The 16,061-nt window shown below is 49.2% G+C and overlaps 1 protein-coding gene across 2 annotated transcripts; it reads left to right on the forward strand.

Moving 5' to 3' along the window:
* Positions 1 to 2,837: 2,837 nt before the first annotated feature.
* Positions 2,838 to 12,619, forward strand: C19H19orf12 (chromosome 19 C19orf12 homolog). 2 transcript variants are annotated; one of them, XM_060084368.1, is made up of 3 exons: positions 2,838 to 2,933; positions 7,048 to 7,217; positions 11,547 to 12,619. In XM_060084368.1, exons 2-3 carry the CDS (start codon positions 7,058 to 7,060, stop codon positions 11,810 to 11,812), a joined length of 426 nt encoding a protein of 141 aa, XP_059940351.1. In that variant the 5' UTR covers positions 2,838 to 2,933; positions 7,048 to 7,057; the 3' UTR covers positions 11,813 to 12,619. The 2 variants fall into 2 exon arrangements, with proteins under 2 accessions (XP_059940351.1, XP_059940350.1); XM_060084367.1 differs by having other exon boundaries at positions 2,854 to 2,929.
* The last annotated feature ends 3,442 nt before the right edge of the window (positions 12,620 to 16,061 follow it).

The raw sequence follows: 16,061 nt of genomic DNA on the forward strand, positions 1-16,061 counted from the left end.
GGCTAGATCAAGATCCCCAGGAATCCTTAAGCACCAGACAGACTATGGTGCTTCCTTAGAGGTAATTTAAAATAAAAAGAACACGTTTTAGTCTTGAAAATGACACCTGGTTTACTTGTATGCTCTCATTAAGAGATTGCAGGGGTTTATGTGTGTGTCCTGTGCATGGATCATCCAGCCTTGGGTCTGGGCTGGGTTATCCTGAAAGAGCTGTAAGTTGGGAGCTGCCTCACTCATCCTCTGGAAAAGGGGAGGATGAGGGCGCTGGCCTCAGGGGACCCCACCTGAGTTCTGGCTCCATCTGGCTCTCTGAACAAAACCTAGCACCCTGGGAGATTGTTGGGCCTATCAGGAAGAGGGTGCATTATGAAGGCTGGGGTGGCATTGAATTTCCTGCCACTCTCGGCATATGAGGCTCACATTTGGGAATTTGGAGGTTCATTTTCATAACCTATGATGTAAACAAGAATGATCTAGATTCCTACACAGTACCCCCTTTGATCTTCAGAAGAATCCTATGAGACAGGTACTATTATTACTGTCATTTCCCAAATGAGGAAACTGAGGCACAGAGAAGTTTCCCAAGGTCATCCAGCCAGACCTTAAGACTATAAGCATTATGAAAGCACTAGCTGGATGCTGGGTCAGTACACAGTCACCACACCATGATGGAGACCCCACTGTGCACCTCATTCATGGGACCTCCTCCACTTCGCAGGAGGTCCAGCTGCCATTATGAGAATGTGGTACCATGTGTTATGTTTATGGGCTTTGGTGTGTGTATTTTACGACTTTATTCATATCAGAATGAAGTTCCCAAGTTGCTGATGGGTTGTACGTTTGCATGACTTCTTATAGTTAACCTTCTCTAGAGGGTCCCCACCTTGAAGTTTCTTTCCCTTCCAGCATCTTTCCTTCCCCACTGTCCTCTCCTCCCCATCTCTGGGGAAGTGAGCAGGCCCAGTTCCTTAAGGTGCCGCCAGAGGGAGCTGCCTGCAGAGAAACGGGAGAACCTCACCCAGGCCCATGCCTGGAGACACCCCAGGGAGTTAGGCTATTCTTAACTTCGGTTAATTTTCACTCTTGAAAGTTACCTAAACTCATACAAAAGCTCCTATTCAGGAACGGATGGGGTTATTTCACTGTGGCCAGGGGAACTCTGGTTAATGCTTTAGGCACTTTCTCACAATGGGCACAGAGGGGAAACAGAAGTGACAAATGATAAAGAATACAAAGTTTCAGGGCTTCCCTGGTGGCGCAGTGGTTGAGAGTCCGCCTGCCGATGCAGGGGACGCGGGTTCGTGCCCCGGTCCGGGAATATCCCACATGCTGCGGAGCGGCTGGGCCTGTGAGACATGGCCCCTGAGCCTACGCGTCCTGAGCCTACGCGTCCTGAGCCTACGCGTCCGGAGCCTGTGCTCCGCAACGGGAGAGGCCACAGCAGTGAGAGGCCCGCGTACTGCAAAAAGGAAGGAAAAAGAAAAAAAAAAAAAAAAGAAGAATACAAAGTTTCAGTTAACTAAGATAAATAAGTTCTAGAGATCTACTATACAGAATAGTATCTATAGCTAACAATACCGTACTGTACACTAAAGTTTGCTAAGAGGGTAGATCTTATGTTAAGTATTCTTACCACATCCCCAAACACAAATCATAATAATAAAGGGGGCTGGACGAAACGTCCAGAGGCGATGTCTGTATTTATGGCCTTGATGGTGGTGATGGTTTCATGGGTATAAACTCATCCCTAAACTCATCAGGTTTTGTATACATTGAATACGTATAGCTTTTTGTATGTCAATCATACCTCAGTAAAGTGAGATATGTATCCATATATCTATAGTTCACAAACAAACATACCCAAAGTACTTACCCATTAAAAGAAAAAAGAAAAGTAACAAAATTGTTCTGGTAGTGTGAAAGGCTCACCCTCTGGATGCCCACAGCACCCGGGAAAGCAAGGCAGAGTGCTGGTTACAAGCAGGGGCTTTGAGGCAGGTGGACCCAAGATGGAGTCTGGACCCTGACACTCCCTGTCCTGGTGGCCTTGGATAGATCAATGTCTCTGCGCCTTGCTGCCTCCCTTCTCCTGTCTAATATGGCAACGGCAACCATGCCTAGATTGCTGTCACGATTGAGACGGTGCACGGAAAGTCCCCAGAAGTCTTTTTCAGATTTGAGATGGTTCCAGGCCAGGTCTTGTCTGGGGGGCTCGGAGGAGATGGGGGGAAGCCTTCTCCATATGCCCCCTAAAGTAGTCCCTGGCCCTTCTGTTACTCACCACCCTCAGCCTCTGCACCCTCCCAAGAGGCTCCCCAACCTCAGCTTTGCCCCGAAACTGCACCTCCTCTTCCCTTGGAACCCCAGGAGCAGAGGTGGCGCTAGGCCTTTTCAAACCCCAGACCCAGATGCCGCCGGTACCCGCACTGCGGCCAGCTGATGTTTGACTCTGCCCCGAATATTCACCGAATGTTAATTCAGCGCCTTTACTTGCCAAGGCTGCCGTGCTCTCACCCGCGCCGGAAATGGGGGGAAGGGAGGGGTCCCTAGGTCCTGAGCGAAGGGCCAAAGAGAGAAAGGGTCTCCCAGGAGGACCCCGGGCTTGAGCAAGGTCCAAGGGAACCCCGACCTAAAACGGGTGTGGGTGGGGTGGAAGGCAGGGGTGCGCGCGGCCTCGGGGCCCCAGCGACCCCACGCCAGGTGCCGCATCCGGGAGGGCCGCTCCCGGAGCCGGGCCTGGGCCGGGAGCGCGGCTGCGGAGGAGGAGGCGGAGGCGGAGGCGGCGGCGGCGGCTGCGCGACCAGGTGGGTGGCGCCCCGGAAGGCCCAGCGCTGAAGAGCCGGAAGGCGGGAGGGTGGGGCCTGCGCGCCAGGAGGGGCGGCCTGGTGTCCCAGCGCCTGCCGGCCTGTGACCTCACGGCGCCGCCTCCGCAGGTAAAGGGTTCCGAGCTGCTGGAGCCGGGAGGGGGAGGGGCGCCCGGAGCGGCTGCCGTGCCAGCTGGCCGCGGGCCTGGCCCTCCCGTGCGGGGCGCACGCTCTTCGTGCATTCATTTTCCATATGGAGAATCGGGGTACACGGAGGGCTGTGTGTGCGTGTCACCTCCCGCAGGAACTCCTGTGTGTGCGTGTGCCCGCGCGTGTCACTTCCCACAGGAACCGCGGTGCGTGTGGCTGGTGTTACATCCGCAGGGCGGAGCACCGTTGGCCTTGCCCTCTGGGAAGAGAATCTGGACGCTAGTTTAGAGATGATCAGGAAGGGATGTTACTGATTTAGGGGCTGGGGGAGATTAGCTTTGTGGGGACTGGTAGCTTCTTTAGCCTTTAAAACAAACAAACAAAAGAAATAGGAATATTTAGAGAGGGTGTGAAGCGACCTGCTCATGGGCCAGGTAGGTAGGTAAGGTGTGCTCTGCTAGGGTCCTGCTCCGCTCTGGCCTGCGTTGCTGCAGATGGTGGCCCCAGTGTGGCTTGTGCTTTTGATTTTTCAGGAGAAATCAGAAGTCTGAGTTGTATGTGAAATCTCTTGATTTTAAAATTCTGGCAACTAATTCGTTTTTAAAAAGTCTGTGGGCTAATCTGACAATGTTTGCTGATGGGATCCAGTCTTTGCCCTGGAGCATAGAGAGGTGGAAAGACACGGTTTATAGGAGCCAGTGGGCACACTGGAGCTTTGTAAATTTCACCAGCAAAGTAGAAAGTACTGAGGATTGCAGGTGAGCAACATTGCTCTGATTCTTAAGAGGCCCTGCTTTTCTAATTTTTAAAAAGTGCTGTGTGCATGGAGGTCTGTGTTAGCTCTGCAGCCTTCCTCTCTTCATCTCTCACAATCTGGTCCACCTCAGAAAGCCAGGCTATAGTCCCAGGGATGGGCTCACCTCCCTCTCCCCCAGATCCCTGCTGTAATCGGCAGACCAGCCTGGGTGCTTACACGAAACCAGGGCTTCACGTTGGCATTTGCCTTCCCTGTGGCTGGCAGATGGGCTTCCTGTGACCGGAGCCTGTTTCGTGGACAAATCTGATTCTGAAATAGGTGTGATATGGGGGGAGGCACACTCCCACCCCATTGAGGACTGTCCCCATCAGAGTGCTCCTGTCTCCTCCCTCCTCACCCACTTCTCTACTGCTTACAGACAAAGGCAGCTGGAGTGGGAGAAGGAGAAGCAGGACTGGCTTCTTTCCTCAATCTGGCAGCCCTGGAGAAGTTGGGAGGCTGAGCTTTTTAGCAAGGGCTCAGGAGATGGGGCTGCAAATCTTTCTTCCACAACAAGAGTCTACTGATGCTCTAACTTCTAAAATGATTCTTACAAGGAAATTAAACCAGCATTCCCTTGGATGGAGGCAGCCACAAAGCCACCTCTCTACCCATGGTGTGGAACCATTGAACCCAGCTGGAATCAGGCCACTTCTTTCCTCCCCTCCCACACACCATGACACCTGCTGGCTCTCCAGTCCTACAGAGCTCTGGGCTTGTGCCTTGTGCTGGCCCAACTGGGCTAAGTGGAGGTTGGAAGTGGCGTTTGCACAGTGATGCCCCATTAGCCCCTGTGGGTTTCGACCTAAAGTCATTCAGAGCAGGTTGGAATCTGGTTTTTTGTTTTGTGGTTTTTTTTTTAATAGACAGTAGAGGGTGAAGTGGGTATATATCTATTTCCTTCCTCTTTTACATACCTTTTCTTGCTGTGAAGAAACTGTTTCAAGAGTACAGATCCGTAATTCTGCAGAAAACCTGTTTCAGGAGTGGCCTCTGGGCAGAGTACACTGGCCTAGAAGCCAGACTTGCAGATCAAGCATGGCAAGGCTCAAGGTCTTCATGCCTCTGGGAATGGGAGGCTCATGGCAGCCTCCAGAGGGGCCTTCGAGGGACCTGTGCTTCATCTCCCTTTTTTCAGCATAAGTGACAGATAAAAAGCTGGATATAAACCAGAGCTAAGCTAGAAGGTGACTAGATATTTTACAGGAGGATTTTTAGCTTTTTGAAAGGTTTTGCCATGAAATTAATTCCTTTGGTTATCTTAATATGTACTTGAAATTAAACATTTTGTTTGCATAGCTTTACAGGACCATGGCTATTGGGTAAATCAGGTTACCCTCTCTCCCCTCTCCCTCCATTTCTGAGTGCAGTTCCTTCGCTGTTATTAATGCTATAATGTTATCTTGACATTTGTGCCTGGAAAATTCTTGACCTCTGGAAGGGTGGAAGGGGGCTCTCTTGCAGGGAGGAGGAGGGGGCATGTGCTCTGTCTACACGTGGTCACTGCTGGTGAGCAGAGGGGCCTGGAAGCTAGCAGGCATTTTAGCAGATCTAGGACACTTGGGAGCCAGAGCAAAGACAAACACACTTGAATTCTCCTCTAGTCCCTTGGGCAACCCTGCAGGACTGCCCCTCCACTGCCTCTCACACCCCTGGTGAACAGACACATCTGGGGGATGCCTCTTTGCATTTCTGAACTCAAGGACTGAGTAACAGACGTCAGACATCTTGAGTCATGCTCTCATAGACTCTTGCTGTCCAGAGTGAGGGCAGAAGATCACCTGGGGGTGCTTGTAAATAACAGAATCTCTCCCTGCCCATAGAGGCCGTGTTTAACAAGATCTTCAGTGACTCCTATGCACTGGTGGAGAATCACTGATGTCACGAATATAAAAGGAAAAGAGGGGAAATTTACAGGGGCTGGGGCACAGGATCCCTCTTACCTCTCCTGGGACTACAAAGACGTTCTGACTGGTGATACAGGAGATCCACAGATTTGTTCTAAGGGCTCAGAATTCTCTCTCGGGATTGGGAGGATCATTTTACATTAGAGACTAATTCTGGATTATCCTTGGGTTTAAAAAAAAAAACTCATATATCCAAAAGATATCAAGTAATAGGGTCTGCTCCAAACTTCCACAGTCGAGTTCCTTTAGTGAATGTTTGCATGTCTCAGCCTTAAATGAAAAGGGGAGTGTTGATGAGAAAGGAAAGTACCCACTGAGCCTTGGGTCTAGCCGAAGCTGGAAGGAGAATCACCTGCTCATTGCTGCTTTGATTTCACTTCCTATCTTGCCAGGTGGCCCATCAGTGCCAAAGCTCTCCATTCCCACCAACCTTGGGGCGGAGCCTGCCCTGCCCTCACTCTTGCCCCTGCCTGTCCTTTTCCTACTAGTGTGGCAAACAGTTTCCTGACCCCAGAAAATTGTTCGAAAGGTCATTGTTCCAAAGTACATCCATCCATCTGTCATCTGTCCATCCATATGCAAACCCCTGGAATTCTTTGATTTCTTTTATTCTCTGGTTGTTTCATCTTACTACATCATCCTGTCCTTGCCTTTGATGTCTCATGAGTAGAACTGGATTGACTCTATGAGTGGTTGCTTATAGAAGCCAGTGGTGTATGTTAGGAACCAAACGTTCATTTAGAGCCATCATGTCTGAGAGTCTGCAGTGTTCCAGACTCGCTCCAGGCACTTTGCTTCCATTCTACTTACACCTTGCAAGAATCCAGCCTATAGGTGGTTTATCTCCATCTTACAGGTGAGGAATCCGCCATTCTGCTCAGGGTCATCCAGTGGGTGAAGGCTGTGTGGTTGCAGAGTCCTGTGCTTTCCCCTTCTCTGGCTTGGCGTGGGCTGAGATGCCCTGTCACACAGGAGACGACCAGGGGCTGGGACTTTGTGCACTCGGCCAAGGTTTGTGCTCGGGGATTGCCTGAGCCAGCTGAAAGGCCCTGACGCAAGAGAGCTCAGACTTGAGTCACTCGTGATGAACTGGTGGAACACATGGCCAGGGTTGCTCCTTAACCGGTTGTAAATCAGAAGTTAATCAGAGGGCAGAGAAGACCTTTCATCCACTCTGCTGATTCCGTCTGCTTATTAACTGAAAGCTGCCCTGCTTTCTCTTTGGCAAAGGACTTGGCACATAGCTGGGGGGTGCCGTCATCGTGCATACAGCAGAGGTACTATTCTGTACCAAAAATGGGGAACCTTCCTTAAAACTTTTGGAACAGTAACATTTGGGTAGAAATACACTTCACTCATTAAAACTCTCCTTTGGAATGCTTCCTTCAAGGTCTGTTGCGATGCCCGTCGCGGTGAAGGACATCATGAGGCTGCTGTGCTCCGTCTCTGAGGAGAGGAAAATGAAGGCAGCCGTCAGGCACTCCGGGAAGGGCGCCCTGGTCACAGGGGCCGTGGCCTTTGTTGGTGGTTTGGTGGGCGGCCCACCAGGACTAGCTGTTGGTAAGTGCAAGCGCCTCACAGGGACAGTGCAGTTGTTGGGAAAAAAAGACCTTTGAAACCACAGAGACCTCATAAAAGCCTCTGTCCTGTGTGAGAAGTTTGTTGAGTTGAGGTTGCTTCTGTGAAATGATCTTTGGGTACATAAGTCGTCCTGTTGAAAACACGAGCTTCTGTGTGAATGTCTCCGAAGTGCAGGGCCCTCTCAAATGGCATCTGTGTCATGCAGACCTGGAGGACACCTTTCCCCCCAGGGATGTGTCCTAGAGTCTGAAGATTTCAGCGTGTCCTGGGTCCCTTGGACAGTCTCCCTCCCCCCATCACCATTACACATCCAGAGAGGAAGCTGAGATTTGCCAGGCGGGGCTGATGCTGTAGAGCCACTTTACATAAGCTCGTTCCCAGAGCACTTCCCCATTCTGAAAGCAAGCAGTCCAACGCAGGAAAAGCAATAAGCTAACTCCTAGAGTGGTCATCCCTGTCCCCTTCTTTTACCACCTGCTTCTATTTGGGAACCCGTTTCTGGCAATAAATGAAACTTTGGCTGATTTTCGCATCATTCACTGTTGGTAGAATGAAGTTGCTTCCCTTGGATTAGGAGCAGGAAGAATTCCTCTGTGGCCCAAACCATGGGCTAGGGGTGGTGTCAGAGAGCTGGCTGCTGTCCAGGCCTGACTTGAGGAGGGGCCAGATAAGGCCTCCCTCGAGGTGCCTCAGATGGACCCTGCAACACAGGGTCAGCACTGGGCTCAGTAAATATTTACTGAATGCCTCCTCTGTGCCAGGCAGCCTGTGGTGGGATACAGGGCCTGGGAAAGCTCACAGTCTGGTGAAAGTCCTTTCTATATGGCTTGCAGTCTTCACATGAATACAGGCTGGAGAGGTGACTGCTTTTCTGCTGAGGTTGGTTTCTGTGTCCCAGCTCACCAGTAAGGCTTCCTGCTCTCTTCCCTCTGGTAGCAGGATTGACCTTCAAGGACACTGTATTAAGCTGAGCCCACACCGGGGAGAAAAATCAGCTTGTGGGTGGCCCCAGGCCTTCCATCTGTGCATTTCCGTTTCCAAACTCTGTGAATTAGTGAGTCTTGACTTCAGCTTCTTGCCATCCAGAAAGTAGCCCGTGAGGGAGGAGACAAGGCCATTGCCTTCTTCCTCAGTGACATCCTATATCTTTGTCCCACCCCATCTAATGTGCTCAGGGAAGGCTAGCTGGGATCATTTATCATATAGCTGTGCCCAAATGCCATTTTGGGAGGACATATTTTATTCAGATTGAGTAAAAGCTGGTAGAGAACAGGATGTCTGCAAAGAGAACCCCAGGGATTCGCTACTTGCAGCCCCTGGTCATGGGCAGGAGCATCATTTTACCCAGAAAACAAAGGAATTTTCTCTTCTCCAAAGACTTGGTAATTTTCTGGTCGATATTTCCTGGCGACTTTTTGCATTAAGTGCTGCTCTAAATCAAATATTGATGTTCTCATAAAGGTTTAGTGCAGATGAGTGCAACTCTTATCAGCTCTTAAGTGTTTCACTGGTGTCACGGGGAAAAGTTCAGTAAAACTTGTAAATGACTGGCCCTCCCTCCCTAGAATGCTCCTTATTTTCAGACTGGGGGGAAGCTGTCGAAGGGCAGTGTTCAGCCTCTAGGACATGAGTCTGGCTGGTCCCCAGAGAAGGTGTGTGCTACCAGGTGCCACCACACTTGGTTTCCTGAGATGGTGCAAGATTTACTTACTGTTGGCTGAGTCCAGCTTGCAAATGGGTTCTCTGTGGCCTGGGCTGCATTCTTTTAGATAAACTTTTTATTTTGGAATAATATTAGATTTACAGAGAAGTTGCAGAGATAATGCTGAGAATTCCCATATATCTCTCACCCAGTTTCAGTTCCTATATTACCAAGGTACACTTGTCAAAACTAAGAAACCAACACTAACATTACTATTAACTATTCTTCAGACTATATTTGGATTTTATCAGTTTCTGCATCCATGATCTTTTTCTGTCCCAGACCCAGCACAAGACAGCACATTGCACTTAATCGTCATGTCTCTTCAGTCTCCCCAGTCTTATTTTTTTTTATCCCACTCTTTTTTTGATTCTTTTCCCACATAGGCCATTACAGAGTATTGAGTAGAGTTCCCTGTGCTATATAGTAGGTTCTTATTAGTTTTCTGTTTTATATATAGTAGTGTGTATATGTCAATCCCAGTCTTCCAGTTTATCCCTCCCCCTTACCCCCTGGTAACCATAAGTTTGTTTTCTACACCTGTAACTCTTTCTGTTTTGTAGATAAGTTCATCTGTACCTTTTTTTAGACTCCACATATAAGTGATATCATATGATATTTGTCTTTCTCTGTCTGACTTACTTTACTCAGTATGACAATCTCTAGGTCCATCCATGTTGCTGCAAATGGCATTATTTCATTCTTTTTTATGGCTGAGTAATATTCCATTGTATATATGTACCACATCTTCTTTATCCATTCCTCTGTCGATGGACATTTAGGTTGCTTCCATGTCCTGGCTATTGTAAATAGTACTGCAATGAACATTGGGGTGCATGTATCTTTTCGAATTATGGTTTTCTCCGGATATATGTCCAGGAGTGGGATTGCTGGATCATATGGTAGCTCTATTTTTAGTTTTTTAAGGAACCTCCATACTCTTCTCCATAGTGGTTGTACCAGTTTATGTTCCCACCAACAGTGCATGAGGGTTCCCTTTTCTCTACACCCTGTCCAGCTATTATTGTTTGTAGATTTTTTGATGATGGCCATTCTGACTGGTGTGAGGTGGTATCTCACTGTAGTTTTGATTTGCATTTCTCTAATGATTAGTGGTGTTGAGCATCTTTTAATGTGCTTTTTAGCCATCTGTATATCTTCTTTGGAGAAATGTCTATTTAGATCTTCCACCTGTTTTTGAATTGGGTTGTTTCTTTTTTTGATGTTGAGCTGCATGAGCGGTTTGTATATTTTGGAGATTAATCCCATGTCGGTTGCTTCATTTGCAAATATTTTCTCCCATTCTGAGGGTTTCTCCGGTCTTGTTTTTTATGACTTTGATACTTTTGAGGAGTACTGGTCAGGTATTTTGGAGAGCTCCTCTCAATTTGGGTTTGCCTGACGTGTTTCTCACGAGTAGACTGTGGTTATGGATCTTTGGAAAGAATACCATAGAGGTGCAGTGCCCTTCTTGTCACACATTTCAGGGACACATGACACCCACAGGACCTCCCTTGTGATGCTCACCTTGATCACCTGGCTAAGGTCATGTCCGCCAGGTTTCTCCACTGCAAAGTTACTGTTTCCCCTTTCCATACTCTACTCTTTTGAAGAAAGTCACCAAGTCCAGCTGGGCTGCGTCTTTTCAATATCTGATTGCTGATATTTAAAAATCATAAGACTTTTACAAGATACATACTTGGTATTCCATGCGGCAGCAATTGGCTGGCCTAGGGTAGCCTTGTCTCCTTTAGACAGTGACCTATCTCTCCAGGTCACCACAGTCCCACTCAGCTCACTTCACTCCTTTCAGCTACCTGCCTGGCCCCTGTAGGCACTTGAGTTTGAGACCCCTGCTCTAGGACATCTTCCTGTAGCAGACTGCACCTGACCTGGTTAAATAGAACTTTCCATTGACACAAGGTCTTCAAATTCCAAAATAGTGTGCTTTAACTTTGATAATAATAAATTGACATTTAAAAAGAATGTTTGTGCCCTTTTGGGGTAGCAGAAAGAGGAGTAGTTGAATACATTAAATTTGTTATTTATCATCATACAACTTTGGAGGGGTTGTATGAAAAACATTGCTTCAAGAGAAAATACCTCCTCATCTGTCTGCTGGGTCCTTTATAACCACGTGGTTCCACTGGAAATTTCAGAGTTCAGGGCTAAGGCTCATATGAGCCATCCAGTGGAGGAAACTCAGCCTCACCGCTGAGATGGTTCTCCCTGAAAATGCATTTGCTTCTCAGCCCTGTTCTTTGCGATGAGAGAGATTTTTGTGAGAAGCATGGAAACCTTCTGCCCACGAAGAGGATTTTAGTTAGCACAGCTCTCAGGAGGGGAGATGCTTTGTGTTGCACTGTGAGTGCAAGAGCTTAGGGGAGGGCATGTTTGGGTGTCAATTATCTGAGCCAAATCGACCAAAGACCGTGTCAACCTTTGCCCTCTGCCCTCCTGGCGGAGCAGGCATGAAGCCAAGCCCATTCTGACCCGCTTATGAATGTGCCCACTCGTCACGACGGTAGATGAGAAGTCAGCGAGAACCTGTGGCTATCGTTTATGAATATAAATAACCAACTAACTGAGTCCTTCCTGTTTTCTAGGGGGGGCCATCGGGGGTTTGTTAGGCGCGTGGATGACAAGTGGACAGTTTAAGCCAGTTCCTCAGATCATAATGGAGCTGCCACCTGCCGAGCAGCAGAAGCTCTTTAATGAAGCCACTGCCATCATCAGGCACCTGGAATGGACGGACGCCGTGCAGCTGACCATGCTGGTCATGGGCAGTGAGGCCCTGCAGCAGCAGCTGCTGGCGATGCTGGCCAACTACGTCACCAAGGAGCTCCGGGCGGAAGTGCAGTACGACGACTAGGCCTCTGCTCCGGGAAGCGGGGTCCATTTGGATGATTCTCCCCCGACTCATGGAAGGTGCCTGGGGAGCTGCAGGAAGCCCCACATCATCAGAATATTACCCTAAACTGTAGCGAAATCTCCTGCTGTAGAGGCTGGGTCTGTGCTATATCATGTTCTGGAATTATTTGAGAAGATGCCGTGTTTTGTGGCCGTGTGCACCTGTGTGCCCTGACAACCCTTCAGCTGGGAAGCTGGTGAACAGTAAAGCTGTGACTGCTGCTACGTAGTGGCAGTTTTCTGAATCTACTCTCACTCACACAGGAGCTGGAAGAAGGTCTTCACGTTCAGCCTTCTCACCTCATCATGTGAAGATGATGCCTGTCCAGGCAGCCGTTGCAGGACCAGCCCTCCCTTGGGACCTTGGGGCTGTCCCCTGCTGGAATCATGTTTACCTCTTGAATGCCCCTTCCCCACCCAGTGACTTCTGAGTGGCCTCAGGGAGGGGGCAGTCGGCCTGCTGAGTGAAGCCACAAACTTCAGTGGCACCCAGCCCCTCCCCCAGTAGCTGCCCGACTGGGCTCTCACCCTCCCAGGGGCTTGCTTTCCCCATCTGAAAAGTCATAGTAGTTCCTGAGTTCTGTTTTTTAAATTAAATATTTTCAGTAAATTATTGCTCTTTCTGAAGTGGTAGAATCATAAACTATCTCTAAGAAATGTGTTCACCCTAAATTTCCCCTAATACTGTTTTTGCTTTGCTTTCAGAACCACAGTTTGACTAAGTGTCATCAAACTACAATAAATGTTTTCTGAACAGTCCTTTTCTCCACCTATTTGTGTAAAGTATCTCTGACATTTGAAGTTGTACACATGGAGCACAAGGGAAGGGAAGGTATTGTGATTTGTGATTTTAATGAAAGCTCCGGGTTCCAGGGCCTGCGACCTGACTTTCCAGGCTGCTGTGGCGCCCTGTGCTGCCGGTGAGCACACACTGCCCCGAGCCTCCCTAGCAGCCACAGCATGTCCCGTGGGTCCCAGGGAACTGGAAGGAAGCTGCACTGTCCTCCCTGGGGTGCAGAGGAAGGCACTCCTGCTGAGCAGAGTCAGTGTCCCGCACCTCCGTGTGTGTAAAGAAAACTTCAGGGCAAATTAGAACCCAGGGTGATTAAGGAAAGATCAAGCTTTTATCTCAGAAAAGTTGCTCTCTTCTTTTTAGAAATTTATTTATTTATTTATTTTTGGCTGCGTTGGGTCTTCGTCGCTGCGCGCGGGCTTCTCACTGCGGTGGCTTCTCTTGTTGCGGAGCACAGGCTCTAGGCACGCGGGCTTCAGTAGTTGTGGCTCGCTGGCTTCAGTAGTTGTGGCTCGCGGGCTCTAGAGCGCAGGCTCAGTAGCTGTGGCGCACGGGCTTAGTTGCTCCACGGCATGTGGGATCTTCCCGGACCAGGGATCGAATCCATGTCTCCTGCACTGGCAGGCAGGTTCTTAACCACTGGGCCACCAGGGAAGCCCAGAAAAGCTGCTCTTTATCTGGCCTCATCTAGCACACATCAGGTGCCCTTTACAGGCCACACTCCTGGGGTTGATGAAGCCACTTTGGACATTTGCACTGCTTGGGTTGATGGGGGGCAGGGTAGGGTCCTTTTAGATGATTATCCTGACTCATAGAAGGTGACTGGGTAGTTATGGGGGGGCCCCACCCATTCAACTCATGTGTTGGGTCCTATCTGCCAGGCCCAGGGGACACAGGTGGTCCCAGCTCGGAGGTCCTGCACCAGTGTCCACTGGAGTCCCTTCCCTGTCCTGCCTACTTTTACCCTTGGAAAAACCACCCTCGGGAGGAGATGGCCTGACTCCTGACCAATTTGGGGTCAGGTGAAGCAGGCCTTACAGAATAAAGTCACTGGCCTAGGCAGGTCCTAGGTGACTTGCGGTGGACTTTAGGCCCAAGAGGAGTCCAGGCCTCGAGTCTCATCTCCACCAGGAGCTGAAAGCACTTTCCTTGCTTTCCCCTCACACTCTACTCCCAGCAACTGTGGCTTTAGTATTTCTGCATCTTCTTTGAAATTTTTTCATTTATTTATTTTTGAATAGGTAATACAAGCCTGGTACAAAACTTAGAAGACATCAGAATATACAAATGGAAAAGGAAGGCGTCCTCCTATACTGATCCCTGCTCCAGCCCCCTTTCCAGATGCAGCCACTATACCAATTTCTTGTATATTCCTTTAACTCTGTTTTTAGATAGTCATTGAATAGTATTCTTTTCTTTTATTTGTCAGTATTCATTGCTGAAAACAGAAAAATCCAGAAAAGTATACTGAAATAAGAACCATTAAAAGTATCACCACCCATGGGACTTCCCTGGTGGTCCAGTGGTAAAGAATCCGCCTTCCAATGCAGGAGACGGGGGTTTGATCCCTGGTCGGGAAAGTAAGATCCCACATGCCTCCAGGCAACTAAGCCCGCGTGCCACAACTACTGAGCCCGCGCATCTCAACTAGAGAGCCCACGCGCCCTGGAGTCTGCACGCCACAACTAGAAAGAGAGAAAACCCACACGCCACAACTAGAGAGAAGCCCATGCACCACAACTAGAGAGAAGCCCGCATGCCACAACGAAGAGCCCATGCACTGCAACGAAAGATCCCGCGTGCCACAACTAAGACCCAGCACAGCCCAAAAAAAAAAAGTGTCACCACCTAGAAAACCACTGTTAACAAATTTGGCATATTTTGTGCAAACCTTTTAATATTTCTAACATATTTGCATCTTTACTGTTTAGACCTTTTTGAACACTCTTACCAGTTAACATTAAATAACATTTGTGATGTATTTTGAAATCTCTCGTAAACATGTGTAATGGCTTTATAATATTCCACTGCACTAAACCATATATACATACCTTCTGTAGTGTCCTGTCTAGGTTTTTACTATTATAGTGCTGCATTTTTGTGAACGTTTTTGTGTGCATATTCTGTTCATATTTTCGATTATGATAGATAGTCTGTAAGATAGATTCCTCAATGTGAAATTGCTGGATTAAAAAGTATGTAATATTTTTCAGGGGCTTCCTTGGTGGCACAGTGGTTGAGAGTCCACCTGCCGATGCAGGGGACACGGGTTCATGCCCCGGTCCGGGAAGATCCCACATGCCGCAGAGCGGCTGGGCCCGTGAGCCATGGCCACTGAGCCTGTGCGTCCGGAGCCTGTGCTCTGCAACGGGAGAGGCCACAACAGTGAGAGGCCCGCGTACCGCTAAAAAAAAAAAAAAAAAAAAAAAAGTATGTAATATTTTTTAAGGCTGTTTTTCTATTCGATCAAAATTCTTTCCAGAGGGGCAGTATCAATCATTTGCTCTCCCAGCAACAGGTTTTGGGCGTGCACATCTCATCACATCCTCACCAAGAAATAGAATGAGAGTGTCTTAAATCTCTTATCAATTTAATGGGTGATTACTGACATCTTGGTTTGAGTAATTTATCTTTGGATTATGAGTGGAGTTGACAAGGCCAGGGTGACCACCTGGCGGCCACCTACCCAGGCGGTGCTGAGAGCCCCCGGGCCCCCATGGCCCAGGCCTAGCAGAGAGTGAGGGGGCCCTGGCCTGAGCAGAGGGCTGGCGGGGTGGTGGCGGCTTGCGGCCAGGAAGCAGCGGGGGATTGCCAGCAGTGGGAGCCAAAGGAGGCAGCTGAGGAGGAAGCCTTGGTGGGGGACCCAGTAATTATACAAAGAAACCTTCTGCTCTGGGCCGGTTATTAACCTGCTTCGGGTGTTGACGCGACAGTGCCGAGTGAGATTTTTCCAGACAGATGGTGTATTTTTAGCTAGAATGAACTTTTCTATTTTTCTGTTTTTTGGAAGTAGACACCGGGGTGTGTTGCAGTGCGGGAGGATTGGGGCTCAGGGTGTGGAGGAAGGGTCCTCTCCCTGTTACTTATTGAGAGGTGCCATCTAGTGGGGAAGCGGGTGCATCCTTTCTCTTCTTCCCTGTGAGCCAGGCCTGTTGAGCCTTCTCTGAATCTCCAGCCAGGCCAGGATGTAGCTCCACAAGGATGATGTTTTGTGAGTTCCCCTTGGGAGGGGGCTGGGGCCTTCCTGAGGTTTTTTTTTGTGTGTGTGTGTGTGTGGTACGCGGGCCTCTCGCTGTTCTGGCCTCTCCCGTTGCGGAGCACAGGCTCCGCAACGCGCAGGCTCAGCGGCCATGGCTCACGGGCCCAGCCGCTCCGCGGCATGTGGGATCTTCCCGGACCGGGGCACGAACCCGTGTCC

The sequence above is a fragment of the Mesoplodon densirostris genome, chromosome 19 (genome assembly GCF_025265405.1).
Source record: "Mesoplodon densirostris isolate mMesDen1 chromosome 19, mMesDen1 primary haplotype, whole genome shotgun sequence".
NCBI lineage: Eukaryota > Metazoa > Chordata > Mammalia > Artiodactyla > Ziphiidae > Mesoplodon > Mesoplodon densirostris.